Here is an 18,823-nt window from a genome sequence, read left to right as displayed (position 1 = left end):
TATGTCACTGCTCATGCTTAATTTTCTTGCATTTGTATATATGTAGAATATAATTATTAAATATTTTTGGAGTATCATTTATACTATATATGTGACATTTTTGGCTAATAAGAAATCTCAACACATATATTAAGTGAGTCATTATTTGTTTTTGAACTACCTAAAAAATGGGAGTTAATATGTTCTGCTTATAAAATTTTTTACTACATAATTTATGTAGAGAAACCATATAAATAATATTGCATAATGCTTTGAATACTCAATAAGCGACCATATATAGGAGCGTGGTTAATTATTCCTATATTTTCAGTTATTAATGGTAGGCATGGCATACATGATGCAACTTTGATTTTTAAATTTGCGTCATTCCATAATAACAAGAATATATATATATATATACATATAGAGAGAGATTGTTAGAGAGAGGTGGTCGTTACAATGGAGGTGACTTTGCTATAATTAATTTTGTCTACTATTTAATAAAATTTAAATACTTATGACGTCTAAATTATTTTTTAATGACATAATTGTTGATTTGTTTAAGAATCAGCTAACTAAGATCAAATCCCCTGCTACATTGTGTAAACAAATTGACAAATAATATTTTAGAGATTTTTAACATTTCTCTTAATTTTATTAGATATGTTAAGTTAGATGGTGTTTGAGAGGTTATATGGAGATCTAATATTGCATGAGGCATGTAATTGTTTGATAGATCAAGTATGTTTGTGACTTTTTACTGGGTTTTCTTTCATAAATAAATATTAAATTCAATGTAAAATTATGAAATATATACAATTTATCTCATATCGGTTGATAAAAAATTAATGCTTCATTTGAGAAAATCTATTTCCACATTTAATTTGAGAAAAACACTTTTTTTTGCAGGTTAAATTATATTTTGTTCTCTTCCTAATTTCGTCATGTTTGATTCACGCCGAGGAGTATTATTACGAGATAAGTTGTCGTACACTTCTTCTGCGAGAAAATAATCCCACAAGACCCCTTGAGATTAGAAAGGTTGAATTTTATCTAAGAATTATTTAATTCAATCTCACCCCCTTATTTAAATGTCACTTTAAGTAGATAGTTACTCAAATACATTCTAAACATGAAAATTATATGCTTTGCTTGAAATTATGTGTTATTTGTTGGTGCATAAATTGGTAAATGTAATGGAAGGAGATAAAACAGAAAATAATTAGTATTGCTTTAAGGGCGCGTTACAACGTCGCTTTCCTTAAGATGATATTCACCCCCACTTATTCTGTCAAATATGGTATGCTGCGGGTTACCTGGGAATTTGCCTCCAGAATACAATGAAATTCAGTTTAAAAACTGATATCTAACTGCTTTATGCATAAACAAAATCAGATCCCGAATACTTTTAGATTTTTCTGATCCACCAAGAATAAAGGAAAATAACAAAATGAATGTTAGAGAGAAATTCCATGGATTTCATATAGATTTCACATGGATTTCATATGGATGATTTCTATCCAATTTCTAATCCATTCTACCTTTATATAGGCATGAGTTTGTGTTTCTTAGATCAAATGTCGTATTTTTTAAATTCAAAAGTGACACCCTTTAAATCCATGAGTTATGTCTTTTGATTTAAATCCAATAGTTACACCCCATGGTTTAAATCCAAAAGACACTTTTTTGTTTAAACTCAATGGTTACACTCTTTGGTTTAAACCAAAAAGTCACATCTCTTTAATCAATCACATAACTATATTATATATTTAAATATATATAAATATATTATGAAAATGTTCCAACATTCCCTCACCATTTTCAAAATATATGAAAATAACAACTTGAATAGATCAGGAAAATTTATGCATAAATGCAAATATCTTTCGATTTGAATTATTCACTTAGTGAAAACACATCAAAGTTAATCAAGATGGCATAGTAGACTTATCTTTGAACTAGCGATCTTATACGATTAACCGGACACGTCTCATACACAAATTTCTTTCTCCTTAGGTAATTCAAAAAAGCCGACACGTGGATTGACCTTATGTCTATATCCTGTTTCATAAGCGCTCTAGAGTCAAGCCCTTCGACTCATAGGAGGCGGCACCACCTCCTACACTCATAGAGGTAAGTTTACTAAGAGTACCTCTATAACTAAAGCATCCTAACTCACCCTTATTAAAAGCTAAGTAGCTCAACTCCTCTTTTACATTGCAGGTCCCAAGCACTTATGCCTTCGGGATGGTTATAAAAATAAAAATTTAAGTGATTGCAATCACGACATATGGTGTACTTTGGCTCATTGAACTCAAGGACTTGATGTTTTTTTAAGCGTTGAGTCGAGTTTTCACCAAGAATGATATATTACTTGGGCTTAAGACACATCCCCTTGATGATCGCACATCAAATCTCTTGCAAGTATTTCTTAAGATAATTTACAGTCACGTAGACAAAATTCTTACATAGCTATGTATTACCACAGTTTATGCCGTGATCAACATGTCCGGACTAACAATCACTATCATAACTATCAACTCACATTAATGATGAGTTTGCATCTTGAAAAATTCAAAAAAAAATTCCGTGACAAAAATACCATGTCACCCCATCTCTTTTGTTACAAAAAACCAAGAACCATTTCTTCAATTCTAAGAGATAAGCCCTCACCAAGAGTAATCTTTATTTACGCTAAGCCATAGTTTTAATGCTAAATATTTAAACATGCGCCTATGTATCCTTTCAAATAATTGGATACCCACTTTAACATATAAACTAACCATTTTCAATAACTTTGAGAAATTAAATTGTGGGACTTAAACAATCAATACTTTAAATATTTAGAATTAATACTTTCTTATATCATAAGTTTCATGATTTGTGCTTGTATTTGTTTTGAATCATAAATTGACCAATCAATATAAAATTTTCATTCAAATACAAGTTACATAAATTAGAAATTCTAATTTATTTATTCAGAAATTTACCAAGTATATAACATATACTCTATATTTTCTTAAGTTTCAAGCATTCACAAACCAAAAATCATACCTAATTTTTATAATTAAAATCATAATTTGATTTTAAAAATATATTCTTGAAACTTCTACAAAATAACTATTCCTTAAATCCAAAAATAGGATTTAAAGTTCAGTTTTTTAGTATGGTCCTTAATCCATTAAATGGATTTATTAGATTCAGAATTTGGGTCTTTTAGTAAATTCAATACATGGATTTAAACACAAATGATCCAAAGAATTTGATTCTATTATTGATAAAAAATAATACTTATTAAACTCACAACTAGATCACTGTACATGGGCCTTATCAAAACCCAAAAAGTCGTAGCTGGTGGCCCAAACCTCTATCCACATGATGAACCATGTGATTATATGCAATAGTCTTCTTTGACATCAACATGGACACATGGCGGGATTACTGCGTTTTCTGTGCAAAAAACCTGCTTATACATAACGTTAAACCTATATTTCCCACTGTTTTTTGAATACAAAAGCAATTGTCAATAAATAAGCAAAGATGTATTTCAGTTTCCATATCGCTGGGTTATCTACCCCTACAATGATAGCTGTAGAAAGAAGCTATATTTTCCTTTTATTGAATTATGAAATCAATAATACAGGTCTGGTGATAGTCAAGTATTGCAAAGCACCGACAAGGCTGTGGTTAAGAGAAGGCTGAGAGAAGGGCAAAGAATCACTAGGAGACACAGGAGACTTGACAGCAACATGAGTGAAACAGGGCTTACAAGATTGCATACCAGCCTTGACTAAAATCTCAGAAGCATATTTTTGCTGGAAAAGAAAATACCCCTGAGAAGAAGAGTGAACAGCAATCCCAAGAAAGTAAGAAAGATCACCAAGCTCCTTCATAAAGAAAGCAAGATGCATTTGAGCAAGAAGAAACTGAAGCTGAGTGGGATTGTTGCCGGTGAGCAAAATGTCATCAACATATACCAAGAGATAAGTAACAGAACCAGCAGCGCGATGAACAAATAGAGATGTATCACATTTGCTATTGACAAAGCCTTGAGACAACAGAAAAGAGCTAAAAGTAGAATACCAAGCGCGCGGGGCTTGTTTCAAACCATAGAGAGCCTTATGAAGCCGACAAACATGAGGAGGGAGAGAAGCATCCTCAAAGTTAGGAGGTTGAAGCATAAACACTTCTTCATCTAACTGGCCATGTAAAAAGGCATTAGAAATGTCTAACTGTTTCAGAGGCCACTGATGAGAAAAAGCCATACAAAGAAAAATCCGAATGGTAGGTTGCTTGGCAACGGGACTAAAGGTATCATGGAAATCAAGACTCGCTTCTTGTAAATAACCCTTAGCAACCAAACGAGCCTTGTGTCGGGCAATGGAACCATCAGAATTACGTTTGATGCCAAAGACCTATTTACAGCCAATGACATTCTTGTGAGGTGGAAGAGGAACCAACGACCAAGTACCTTGTTTTTGTAAGGCAGAGAACTCATCTCTCATGTCTTGGGTCCAAAGAGGACTAGTAAGAGCAACCGTGTGAGAAATAGGTTCAATATCAGAAGAAGAAGAAGAGGAAGAAAGGGAAAAAGTAGATAAGAGACAAGTGGAGGCAAGAGTTTTGGACGTGGTTTGCATAGGATGAATATTTGGCAAGGATGGAGAAAAAGATATGGGAGGCAAATGAATAGAATTGTTGTTAATAGGAATACCAAGAGGAGAAGTGGCAGGAGAAGTAGGAATAGAAGCTGCAGGGGAAAGTAAAATAGAAGATCTAGAAGAGGTAGCCCGAGACTGTGCTGCAGGATTGCCAAGGACAAGAGCAACGGAAGCTGGAGCAGGAACAGTGGCTAGAATGGGAGTTGAAAGGGAACCAATACCAGGAGAAAGAGGAACAGTAGTAGGAGAAGACCAAGAAAAGGAAGAATGAGGACGATGAGTGGAAACAAATAAAGAAGAAGATTCAACTTTATGAAAAGGAAACACAATTTCATGAAAGACAACATGTCGAGATATGTAAATACGACCGGTAGATGGATCCAAACAGCGATACCCTTAATAGAAGGATGATAACCAAGGAACACACATGGAATTGATTTAGGAATTAGTTTAGAGAGAAAATATGGTTTAAGCCAAGGAAAACACAAACACCTAAACACTTTTAAGATATTATAGTCAGGAGGACAATGATAAAGCATGTCAAAAGGAATGGTGTGAGCAATAGAAGGGCTAGGTAAGTGATTAATAAGATAGGTAACAGTTGCTAAAGCATCAAACCAAAACTCAAGAGGAAGGGAAGAATGATGTAAAAGAGCAGTAGCAGTCTCAGTTAAATGCCTATGTTTGCGTTCAGCGACTCCATTTTGAGATGGAGTGTGAGGACAAGTAGACTGATGAAGAATGCCATGGGTAAGAAGAAAATCAGCCATTTTATTACTAAAATATTCACTACCACTATCTGTGCGAAGCACAGTGAGAGGAAAGCCAAATTGTTTTTCCACAAAAGCTTTAAAAGCAACAAATTTTGAAAATACCTCACTCTTGTAATGTAAGGGAAAAAGCCATGTACATTTGCTATATTCATCAATGAACAAAACATAGAATCGAAAACCAGATACAGATGGGGTAAAAGGGCCCCAGACATCACTGTGTATTAAAGACAGTGGTTTATTAACAGTAGAAGAAGAAAGGTGAAATGGAAGCCTATGACTTTTAGAAACAGAACAAGAGATACAATGTTTAAGAGAATAAGTAACATGCAAATGAGGATGCAAATGTTGAAATTTGAGAGAAGACGGATGCCCTAATTTGTGATGCCAAATAGAGGCTGAGCCAGATGAATTGGTGCTGAGAAGAGCATGATGAGAAGTCAAAACTGGAGGAAAGGCAAACTTGTACAGACCATTGGCATGGAAGCCTCTATGAAGGATAGCTTTCGTGTGTTTGTCCTGGACAATAAAAGCATCATGATCAAATGTAATAGTGTAGTGATTGTCTTTAGTGAAATGATGAACAGACACAGGGTTAGAAGAGATGGAGGGAACATGTAAGAGAGAATTCAATTTAAATGAACACTGAGGTGTAGGAAGCATCCCTTTACCAGTATTGTGAATAGGAATAGAGGAACCATTACCCACAGTACCATGCTCAGGTCCTGAGTAAGGATGGTAGACACTCAGATTGTTGAGATCATTAGTAATATTGTCTGTAGCCGCAGAATCAAGAAACCAATGAGAGATAGGAGACTGTCAGGAAACACCATGACCATGCTCAGAAGTAGAAACAAAAGCCCTAGAACTTGGCCCCTGTGACTATGAAGCAGAGGAGGAGAAATCAGGAGGTTGATAGCCAGGATCAAGCCGATGCCAACAGTCAAAGGCACTATGACCAAATTTGCCACAAATTTGACAAAAAGAACCATAGGAAGCTCGACCACAATTGGGAGATCGACCACGGAATGAACCACAACCAGGCTTATAGAAGCGCGATTCACTACGATAAGAAGAACCTCTACCCCTCTGAGTGGAAGCAAAACGCCCGCGAGGAGATAGAGAAGATGAACTTGGAGAAGGACCTTTGAAAGCAGCATAAGCAACAGTAAGATCAGAGGAAGTTACCTTACTCTCAACATGTATTGCCTCAGAACAGAGCAATGAAGATAATTTGTCCATGGATATACTCTCAAAACGAGCTCGGATTGCAGTTTTAAAGGAATCATATTCAGAGGGAAAACCGTTTAGGGTAATCAAAACAATGTCCTCATCATCAATCGAAGCAGTTGCCAGATGCAATTGATCAACAATGTCCTTAATGCGATTCAAGTATTGCTCCATTGAATCTGATTTCTTGCTAATGAAGTTCAATTTGTTCTTCAATTGGTGGATATGGGATCGTGAAAGAGAAGTAAACCGTTTATCAAGAGCGTTCCAGATTTCGAAGCAAGAATGGAGATGAAGAACTGATGAAAAGATTGAGGGAGATAACGTAGCGGTGATACAGCTGAGAAGGTGAGCATCGATTGATTGCCAACGAAGATACTTAGGATTGAACACCTCCTTTCCAGTTGCATCTTGAGCCTTAATTTCTGGACACAACGAAGATCCATCAACAAACCCTAGCAAATTCATAGCCCTAAGAATGTTTTGAAATTGATTTTTCCAAATCAAAAAATTTGTGGAATCAAGTTTAACAGTGACAAACGAACTGAGATTAGAAATCAAGAGATTCAGATTTGAAGGTAACAAAGAATCAACAGTGGAAGGTAGGTTTGAAGGTAACTCAGCCATGAGAGAGAATCAAAGCTCGTAGGAGCATTCATTGCTCTGATACCATGTAGAAAGAAACTATATTTTCCTTTTATTGAATTATGAAATCAGTAATACAATTGTTTATGTAGTACAGGACTAGCACTAACTATACCACTAACTGTTATGATTAACTAACTCTAATATAACTACATACTAACTCAAGCTGAGTTGTAACAGAAAATAGTTACACAAGATCTTTAGGATCTGTATTCTCTTCAATAGCCATCAATGGAATTAACTGTCTTTGCAAAATTCAATTTGCAAAGAAACCTGCATAATTTTTGTACCACAATACTTTGCAAAAACACAAAACATAAAAGTAATAGTATAGAAATCATGATAATTATTACTAACAATGACAACCAAAACTAATAAACTCTAGTTTGTATTTTGTTCACATGAAACAACAATACTAAAAATTAAATATAATCACACATGTTAACTATCAAATCTAATACCATAGATATTCTAACATTGAACAAATAAAGTATTTACATTAAATGACAGTTATAAGCAAATATAGTTTTCATACCAATTATGAACTTATCTGATGTTCAAATTACATGCATGGTCCTCAAATAAAAATCACAAGTAAAGAATTAAGGCATACCTTTGCCAATAATAAATTGAAACAAACTATTTTATCACCTTGATCGTAATTTGACGGTCAAACACCAAATTGGAATTAAAAGTCTATCTTTTAGTTGTTTCTAATATTTTCAAAGAAATATTAATCCTATCCATCTTTTCGGGATATTGTCTTAAGATTGTTGGTGCAAAAGTTGATAAATGTGATGAAAGGAGATAAAATAGAAATAATTAGTATTGCTTCAAGGCGCGTTACAACGTCGCTTTCCTTAAGACAATATTTACCCCCACCAATTCTGTCGAATATGGTGTACACCCACGAATCCGCCTCTAGGATGCAACAAAGTCCAGTCTAAAAACTAATGTCTGACTGCGTCATGCAAAAACGAAATCAGATCCCGAATACTTTTGAATTTTTCTAATCTACCAAGTATAGAGGAAAATAACAATATGAATGTTGGAGAGAAATTCCATAGATTTCATATGGATGATTTCTATCCAATTTTCAACCCGTTTTGCCTTTATAAGGAAAATTTGTAATGTGAAAACAAGATTTAACATGTGGGAGGATCCAAACATTTTCTTTTTTTTCTTTCTTTCATTTCCAATTAAGGAGAGCACTGAGTTACTTACGTTATAACACAGTCAGGTAGGCTTATATCATCACGCTCACGAGCAAAATCTTTGAAATTTTCATTTCTTCACTGGGCTTGGACCATGTCTCCCAAACAATCTCAATACATATGGCGCAAGACGATTCCACATATCGAGGTCGGAATGGGATTGGGTGTTTTCATGTCTCACCGTAGTGCTCGGTTTGTCTTGATTTCCGATTGATGAACAAAAGGAAAATGGAACTCTTGGATTTTTTTACTCGACCCCGACTACGTGTCCTTTGGGTTTGTGTCCTTTAGACCAAAAGTCGTGTCTTTTAAATGGGTAAATTACATTTTGCACCCCTGCACTTTACATCAAATCCCATTTTGGCCCTTACACATCAAATTGTGACACTTAATCCCTTGCATTTTTGGTCAAGTGTCATTTTGGCCCTTCTGTTAGCCTCATTGTTAACAGAGGTTAGTCACATGAAAAACATGTGAGAATAAATTACACTTTGCACCCCTGTATTTTAACAAAATCCCACTTTAGTCCCTACGCATCAAAATTGTGACACTTAGCTCCCTAAAGGACAACTTCTGTTAGCCTCACTATTAACAGAAGGGCCAATGTGACACTTGACCAAAAGTGCAGGGGGTTAAGTGACACAATTTGATGTGTAGGGATTAAAGTGAGATTTTGTGTAAAGTGCAGGGGTGCAAAGTGTAATTTACCCCTTTTAAATTCAAAAGTGACATCCTTTAAATTCAAGAGTCATATCTTTTGGTTTAAATCCAATAGTTACACCCCATGGTTTAAATTCAAAAGATACACATTTTTGTTTAAACTCAATGATTACACCCTTTGGTTTAAATTCAAAAGTTACATCTCTTTAATCATTAATATAACTATATTATATATTTATATATATATATATATATATTATGAAAATGTTCTAACATTATTTGTATTTTCACCTCTTAATTGTATATTTACTTGGCGAAGGTGAAACCATTGATTTTAGAAGAAATTATAATTTAGCGATCTTTTGAAAAAATATTTACATATACATAAAAAAAAATTTAATATTTTAATTATTAATATTTATAAAATTTACCACTAATTTATATATTTTTTTTCTCTAAATTTTCATTGAATTGTAATTTCTTCTTTATTTTAGGGACTCCATTTACGGCATATACTGTAGATATGATATATTATCTCACATAATACTTATAATATCATTTAATAAATCTTAAATGATACATGTAATCAGTGTCCTATGAAATAACAATGGAAAGACATCTCAATTTTATTCGATAGTGTTACATGCACCAATTAATGTATATATTAATGTATTAATTAGTGTTAGGCCATTATTACTGATTCTACCTATTATACAAATAATAAATTTTTAAAACTTTTAAAATTATGCTATATCATCTGTTAATATATTAATTAGTATATTAATTAATGTGTATAGTATTATTCAATTTTATTGGACCAAAAGATAACTATTGAAAAACACCACATGTCGTAACAGAAGTGGCACTTAAAGTCAGGCTGATATTATTGGGTGATAAAATAACGGTTGAAAATTTTCCATCACATAACAACCATCTTATAAAATATATATGTAGTAGAGTAAGGTATTTTTTTTTTTTTTATATTTGAAACAAATAATGTACATCTCATGCCCATCTGTTATCATCCAATCATGCCAGAAATTTGACATTGTTCTACGAGACGAAAATATCCTTGCACCTAAATCTAAGTTTACGGGTTGTAAATTGTTTGGTATAATTTATTTAAACTATATATATATAATTTTTATTTATAATTTAGTAGATAGAAATAATTTAAATAAATATCATATGATAGCTATAGAAAGGTTGCTTTTCTATTTTTTTTATTATCAACATTTAATTTATAAAAATTACATTAAACAAATCTCCTATATGTTATTTTCGCATAGCTGAGTGTCCTTACTTTCAAGACTTTTTAGTCTACTTGTTTTGAGAAATTGTATATTTTCAAGGTAGATTTTTAGAAATAATGAATTGAATGAAAGGAATAATAATCAAAATTTTACACTAGAAAGCGAACAGTAATACTATGTATTAAAAAAAATTCTAAAACATTGTATAAAATTTAAATTGTGGAAATCATATCTACTTTGATTATTCTCCCATCATACCAAGTTTAAGGGGTTGTTAGGTGCAATTTGTAGAATTGTTTATAAATTTTTTTATTTTAGAAATTTATACCGAAGTGTTTAGTGTATATTTTGCTTACATGTTATGAGAAATAAGTAGTTCATCAATTTTTAACTTGTTAAAATCTGCACCAAACAACCCTTAAATCTACACCAAACCAGCCTTAAATCTACACTATAAATTCAAATTGTAAGCAGTTTGGAGAGGGAATTCTCCCATATTCTTTTTTTTTTTATTCAAATTCTCCCATATTCTTATCAACGGACAAAAGCCAAATTAGATTCAAGGGTCATAACGTTACTAGTGAGAAAAGACATGGGTAACATTGTCTTAAAAGAATTAAAAAGATTAAAAAATTATATCATTCGTTGACCCTTATAATTCCAATGGCGGCCCCTACGCCGGTGGCCAAGTCCTCCCCTCTCTCTCTCTCTCTCTCTCTCTCTAAATTTGTTGGTATTAAAAAGAGAAGACACTAACAAGTAACAAACATATACCAAACAAGATAAGAAAGAAAAGCACACAAAAGAAAAGCTGCTCCAACATAACACAAGGAGAGAGAGAGAGAGAGAGAAAAGCTGATCAAAACAACAACAAATACAAGAAGCAGCTATGGAAGAGCTAGTGTTGTACTTGCTGAAGCTAATGATGATCACTTTCATGGTGATGGTGTTTGTGTTGAAAGTTGTGGTGGTGCTATGGTGGAGACCAAGAAAGATTGAACACCATTTCTCAAAGCAAGGCATAAGAGGACCTCCCTATCGCTTCTTCATTGGCAATGCTAAGGAACTTTGCACTCTCATGTTGAAGGCCTCTTCTCATCCCATGCCTTTCTCTCACAACATCCTCCCTAGAGTCCTCTCCTTCTATCACCACTGGAAAAAAATCTATGGTAACTCTCTCTTTCTTTGTTATATCCATGGTAGTATTGGAATATGTATCAATAGCAGCCTTACGGTTCTGCCAATATCAGCTGATATGTTAGTTCATATTAGTATTGGCAATTCAAAGTTCTGAAATGCATCGGCTGATATTTAAAATCTTAATTATATCTTGTACACTTTTTTAAAAATTGATTTGAAAATTAGATGCTGGTGACTAAGAAAGGAGATGCAAGAATCAAACTCTTAACATCCATGACAGATGTTGAGTTCTGGTCAATTGAACTAACATCATGAGGCTTATTTAGTTGAGTTTTGATGCTATTGTCTTACTTCTTTCTTTTTTCTTTTTTTTTTCTTTTTAATCATCTTATAGCTAGAGTTGATGCAAATGTCTTGCAATGATTCAAGCTATGTACTATATATCATTTTAGGTGTTTTTTTTGTTTTTTCATGAGAGTTAAGTTCATGACCTCTTTATTAATTGTACATGTGGGTAGTATGCTTTTTTGATATGATGTTTCCAAGCTTGCTCTACTAAGTCCTTTTACCATTCATGACTTTTCAAAGGCTTATATTTGTGTTTGGGCACTTCTTTTTTAAAGATCTTTCAACCCTTTTTCTCAGTTTGGATTCTTGATGTTGAACTTCCATCAAACTTCAGACTGTTCCACTCTTTTTCTTTTTCACCTCCCCTCTCTTCTTTCATATTCCAATTCTACCCCTTCTCTTTAGTGACAATTTTTTTTTCCTTGTCCAATAATCATATAGATTACTAGTTTTTTTTTTTTTTTTCAATTGTACTTTCCCAATCAATATATATATGCAAAGATGCTCTGATTTTTTTAAAACTACATTGTCTTGGAGTTTTCATTTCCTGTTTTGATTTCCTTATCATTCTTTTTTGGTAGTTGTGGCGGGTCCTTTGAATTTTGATAATGAAGTAGTATGTGTTGCGTAGTGGTTTTAGTTTTGAATTGTCTTCTTCTTTTCTCTCCCCCTCCCCCCTTCTCTCTCTCTCTCTCTCTCTCTCTCTCTCTCTCTCTGTGAATTAGTGGCTGTCGTGTTTCCTTCTCATACCTCTTTTTCGCTAACTTGACACTTTTACTACTTGAAGCTCTGTGGCATTTTGCTACTTAGTGCAAGAGCCTCTCTTTCCCTTAAAATTTTTTTTTTCTCGAATTTAATTATATTAGTTGTGACACATTGTGGTTGTGCTTGATCACAGGTGCTACATTTATAGTGTGGTTCGGGCCCACAGTCCGGCTCACTGTCGCGGATCCTGACCTCATTCGAGAAGTCTTCACCTCCAAGTCTGAATTATATGAGAAGAATGAGGCTCATCCACTTATCAAACAGCTTGAAGGTGATGGACTCCTTAGCCTCAAGGGTGAAAAATGGGCTCACCATAGAAAAATCATCACTCCCACCTTCCACATGGAAAATCTCAAAGTAAGTTCAAATTTAAAAATAAAAATAAAAATAAAAAATTTCTTTGTTTTTTTTTTTTATTTTTTTAGAGAAAAAAATGCTAATACCTCATTTTAGCATTTTCTTGATGTGCTAGAGTTTTTACAAAAAGAAAAAAAAAAAAAAAAAGTTTATTTATAGCAATTTTCTTTTTTTAGCTGTTGATACCAGTGGCGGCGAAGAGTGTGATTGAAATGTTGGAGAAATGGATGGCCAAGTCGGGTGCGGGTGAGGTGGAAATTGAAGTGTCCGAATGGTTCCAAACATTGACAGAAGATATAATAACTCGAACAGCATTTGGTAGTAGCCATGAAGATGGAAAAGCCATTTTTAGACTACAAGCTGAACAAATGGCCCTTGCATCTGAGGCATTTCAGAAAGTTTTCATTCCTGGTTATAGGTAATTGATCCATATGATTTACATTTTTTTGAAAATAAGAACTACACTTCAATAACTCGAACAGCATTGTCATGTGAATCTTATTACTAGTAATGAAATTTTTTATATTGAATTCCTCTTCTTTTTTTTTTTTTTGGCCTTTAGATTCCTTCCCACAAAAAGGAACATGAAGTCTTGGAAATTGGAGAAGGAAATCAAGAAATCTCTGGTGAATCTAATTGACAAAAGGAGAGAGAATTCAAGCAATGAAATGCAAGAAAATGGTCCTAAAGATTTGTTAGGGCTCATGATCCAAGCAAGCACAAAGGAATTGCCAAACAAGAGAGGGGAATTGAATTCCTCTCCATCATCAAAAATCACAGTCCGTGACATTGCAGAGGAATGTAAGAGCTTTTTCTTTGCGGGAGAGCAAACGACGTCGAATTTGTTGACGTGGACGACAGTTTTGCTAGCTATGCACCCACAATGGCAAGTACAGGCACGTGAGGAGGTGATCAAAGTGTGTGGATCACATGACATACCCTCCAAAGATGACATTGTGAAGCTTAAGATGGTAAGCTTTATGTTTATTAGGACAAAAATTATGCCACTTTTGTTGTCTTTGGTTTGAAATAACCAAAATACCCTTGATATGTTAGTAAGAAATAGCATGGTACTTGCATTACTTCACTTGTTATTGCTAGGAATACAAAAGGTTTCAAGTACAAAATGTATAGATATGAGATGAAAAAAAATATTTATATTTGTATATGTGTCGCATCTATACATTCTGTGTTTAAAATTTTTTCCAATTCCACTTGAGTAAAAAGTCAAAAAGTAAGAATTTCTATTTCTAGTCAGAACAAGTTCTTTGGTGGGGTAATTTGGTCAATTTAAAATTTCTATGGTACTAAAAATTGCCTCTGTATGGTGCAAATTTGGAAAAAAATATAATAGGAACCAAGGATGTTTGGTAGGGAGAAGTGGGGGACAATTAACCAACTGAATTATTAAAAAACATTAATTTTTTCCTCAAAATAGGGAAAATTTTGTTTTTTTCTCCATTTATTTTTTTCTGCATTCTCTCCCTTCTAGGTGTATGTATATATAGTATTTTATCAAATCTACAAGACAATAATAATTTACTGATTTTTTTTCTATTAGGTAATTTTAGCACGTTACAATTCTAACATCTACTATTATGATTTGGTGTACAGCTGAGCATGATTCTCAATGAAGCCCTACGACTATACCCACCAATCGTGGCAACAATCAGACGGACAAAAGCCGATGTGGAGCTTGGGGGATGCAAGATCCCCAGTGGGACCGAGCTGTTGATACCAATCATAGCCGTTCATCATGATCAAGCCATATGGGGCAACGATGTCAATGAATTCAACCCCGCTCGATTCGCCGGTGGGGTGGCCCGTGCCGCCAAGCATCCTGTGGCATTCATTCCATTTGGGCTTGGATTCCGTACTTGCATCGGCCAAAACCTTGCTATCCTACAAGCCAAGCTAACCCTAGCCATCATACTGCAACGCTTCTCCTTCACATTGTCCCCGCATTATCAGCATGCACCAACGGTCTTGATGCTCCTTTACCCACAACACGGTGCACCAATCGTCTTTCGACGCCTTGATTGATCCTGATCAACGGCCCTGATCAATATCATCCCTAGACGTACCTATCCTTTGTGTGTGAGTGCATATATATTAATATCTTTTTTTTTTGTTTGCATTGATGTGGCCAAAATATCCATTGTTGCATTGGTAATTTATAGGAACTAGGATATTTTTATATATTTTTTTTGTTATAATTAAGTTCCCACTTAGTTATATATATGCTAACCCCCATGTGGCCTTGCCCAACTGTTTTGCCAAAAATGTTTGGCATGTAACCTTATGCTAATTTTAGGATTTAGTTAGTAGCCAATTGTTTTTCTCTCTCATATCATGTGCATGTAATGTATATTTTCACAATTATCTCACACAGTTTTGTAATATTATATGTTCAAGAATGTCAAATGGTTGCTTGTGATTATTTGTAATTTTGTCATCCAATCGATCAATCTCTCTCTCTCTCCAACGGAAGCTTAGATTAGATCAGATCTTTCATTCCGTCTCACTAATTTCAAATTATCTTTCTATCGTATAATCAAAATAAAAAGATTCACAATCTGATTGAGATTGAGATCATTTCAAATAGGGAAATGGGTACGGACGGAATCAGAATTTTATTATTGGGAGAGTTAAAAGAAAAATAAATTTTTTCACCGTATACACAAAACACACATGTATGTATAATTTGATACATATAAATTATATGTAGATAAAAAAAAAATTAAATACCATATATAAAAGTAATTTCTAATAAGATGAAGAAATTTTTTTGATGTAAAATAGAAAGAGAATTTAACATGGAAAAAGAATGACATATATATTTTTTCATACTAGGAGGGTCATATTATGTATAAAATGATATATCTATATATATATATATATTTAAAGTTCTATGACAAATAATAATTTTCATAGAAACATGGGGGTCATGGCCAACCATAGTCTTTTCCTAATTCCGTCCTTAGAGATGGGGATAAAAGATCCCATGTGATTTAAGTATAAAATTAACAGGTTGAGTTTCATTTCTGTTTATTATTATTAGTAAATTTGCAATATTTTCTTTATCTTATTTTTAAAAATCAAGATCTATGTTTATACAAAATTTCCATAGTTGCATTAATTTTGAAATGACTCAAAAAAAAAAATTAAAATTTTAATAATTCAAATATGAGATCGTTTTGTAAAAGATCATAATCATCAAAATTGTTTAATTATATTAATTTTTAATATTTGTGATCTTCACAATAAGACATCAAATAATAGTCTCTCACATTTAGGTCTTGTTTGAGAGCGTATTATTTTAATAATTTTTTGACTTTTTATGAAAAAAAATTTATGTAAAAAAATAGAGAAAGTAATATGACAACTTTCAATGATTTTTTAATTTTTTGATTAAAACGGAAGATTACCAAACGAGGCCTTAGTCTTCCTGGCCAAAAAGCATTAACAGTATGATTACCAAATATCACCAGCAATACCGAGAATGAATGTTGTCTTACTCAGGAACACCAAACAATTTGTGTGGATACTTATTTTTTGTTTTTGTTTTTTTTTTTTGAAATAAGTAGAAAGAACCAAAAAAAAAAAAAAAAATGCAAATCAATGGAGGAATAAAAATAAGGGTTTTGATACAGAGCTCGAATATAGGGGCTCGAATTTGGCTCGAAATTAGGGAGAAGAAGAAGGAGGAGGAGGAGGAGGAGAACTGGACTGGAGGGGCCAACAAAATCGGGCGGAGGTGGAGGTGGAGGAGGAGGAGGAGGCAGAGGCGGCGGCAGCGGCAGGCGGAGGCAGAGGTGGAGGCAGGGCTGCGATGCCGACGAGCGACGAGCTGCGAGATCGGCCGACGAGCTAGGACGCCGACGAGCTGCGACGACGTCTCTCTCACCTCTGTGTTCTCTCTCTCGCCTCTGTTCAACTCAACGAAAAAGAAGAAGAAAGAAAAGGAAGAAAATAAAAGGAAGGGAAAAAAAAAAAATCAAAACCCAAAACGACGTCGTTTTGGATTTTGAGCCAATTCGAGCCCCTAATTTTGGGCCCTCAAACATTATTCTAAAAATAATTGCAAAAGATTGAAAAACAATGGCAAATCAATGGAATCTGATTTATAGGGAAAATTGGACAAAAATGCCCCTACTTGGTTTCTTCCTCGTCTCTCTTATTTTTCTCTTTGCAACTCCAGTGGGAAATGAAGGGGTAGTTTTGTCCCAAAATGATCTTCATTCCACATCTTTGCCGTTGATTTTCAAGATTTCATTCTTTTGTAATTTGGTAAATAAACCACTGATTTGCAATTATTTGTTGTCTATTTTATTTATTTATTTATTATTTTTATTATTATTATTATTATTATTATTATTATTATTTTGGTGCTTGTTGTCCAATAGTGCTGATTAGTTATAATTTCAAAAATTTTAACTGCAAATAGAGCTTTAACAATTTTATATGACTCGGCCTGGTTAAAGCAAACTGTTCAATTTGTTCTTCAAAAAACCAACCGGTTCATACAATTCAAAGCGATTCACTTGAACTTTTGATATAATGATATAATAGGATTAAACCAATCTATGATTCAATTTTTTATTCAACCAGTTAAACAGACCGGTTCGGTTTATTCTGCATACACGACTAACACATCCACTGCATTCTTCTAGGAAGGTGGGTAACCCTTTATTAAAAAAAAAAAAAAATGGTAAACTGAAAAATTAATGCATGTCCCTTGTGTTACTACAAGTTAAAGCAAGAACATTTGCAGTGCCCAAGACATGAAATGTTCTTTTAAAGCAAAGCTAACTGTAACCCAGCATGCAAATGTACTAATATATTTATTTTATTTATATATAAAAAAACATATATTATATTCTCCTCTTTATGGGGTTTAGGGCTACTAGTTGCAATACAGTGAGAATCAAGATTGAGAGAGAACTCATCTTTCTTTTTTGTATTGCTTTTTGGGATCTTCTCATGCTCTCTTGGGGTGTTCCCATCTGGGATTTGATGGCCCCCATGAAAGCATGTGGCTTGGGACTCTCTCTCTCTCTCTCTCTCTCTCTCTCTCTCTCTCTTCCATTTTGGTGTTTTTAAGCTTTTGTTAAAGGAATCAAAGCATGCTATCAAGAATGTGATCCCATCCATAATTATTTTTAAGAAAAATGATTTACACACATTTTTTAATACCAAAATTCTTAATATTAGATAGTGTTTGGTTTACTAGAATGAAATAAAATGAAATTGATCATTCCATTAAAATATTGATTCATATGTTTGGTTAGGCTAAAAAAACAATAATAAATACATTACAAATGAAATCGTTTTCATTATTTTAAGAGAATGCTAATTCCATAAGTTAGCCTACGGAATTATTATTTCATTCTATCTCATTCTGATGAACCAAATAGATTACATTTTTGAAATTATAAACCATAAGAGCACCTCTAATCCTTAATCAAAATTTCCATCTAATTTAATTATAAATTTAAGTAAAAAACTTAATATGAGCTAGTCTAATCATTTCATCAAATAATTTTCATCATAATCTTCTTAGAAATTCCTCTCTTATCCCAAATTGACCATTTCATCAAATTTGATGAGGGAAAAAAAAAAATCATCTATAATGCTTAATCTTTTTAAATTTTCATCAAATTTAAATTTGATGAATTATCAATTTGATGAAAAAAAAAAATGACTCTCCCTTGATTTGATAAACATTTGATAAAATGATTGGAGATGATTTTTTAGAACTTTTTTATCAAATTTAAATTTGACGACAGAAAATGTGAATG

General features: G+C 33.3%; 1 protein-coding gene across 1 annotated transcript; it reads left to right on the top strand.

Moving 5' to 3' along the window:
• The first annotated feature begins 11,099 nt into the window (after window positions 1-11,099).
• On the top strand, window positions 11,100-15,462 carry LOC114276091 (cytochrome P450 734A1). Its single transcript, XM_028217839.2, has 5 exons — window positions 11,100-11,581; window positions 12,799-13,022; window positions 13,199-13,440; window positions 13,585-13,993; window positions 14,637-15,462. Exons 1-5 carry the CDS (start codon window positions 11,302-11,304, stop codon window positions 15,063-15,065), a joined length of 1,584 nt encoding a protein of 527 aa, XP_028073640.2. The 5' UTR covers window positions 11,100-11,301; the 3' UTR covers window positions 15,066-15,462.
• Window positions 15,463-18,823: the final 3,361 nt, after the last annotated feature.

Source organism: Camellia sinensis, chromosome 5 (assembly GCF_055761805.1).
Source record: "Camellia sinensis isolate YWXY chromosome 5, ASM5576180v1, whole genome shotgun sequence".
Taxonomy (NCBI): domain Eukaryota; kingdom Viridiplantae; phylum Streptophyta; class Magnoliopsida; order Ericales; family Theaceae; genus Camellia; species Camellia sinensis.
The sequence above is the reverse complement of the archived record's forward strand: the minus strand, read 5'-3'. Positions and strand labels throughout refer to the sequence as shown.

Excerpts from the sequence above, each read along its gene's own strand:
- LOC114276091 (XM_028217839.2), top strand. The coding sequence starts at position 11,302 with ATGGAAGAGCTAGTGTTGTACTTGCTGAAGCTAATGATGATCACTTTC. Across the intron at positions 13,023-13,198 it reads TCCACATGGAAAATCTCAAA|CTGTTGATACCAGTGGCGGC; the intron begins GTAAGTTCAAAT and ends TTCTTTTTTTAG. Across the intron at positions 13,441-13,584 it reads GTTTTCATTCCTGGTTATAG|ATTCCTTCCCACAAAAAGGA; the intron begins GTAATTGATCCA and ends TTTGGCCTTTAG.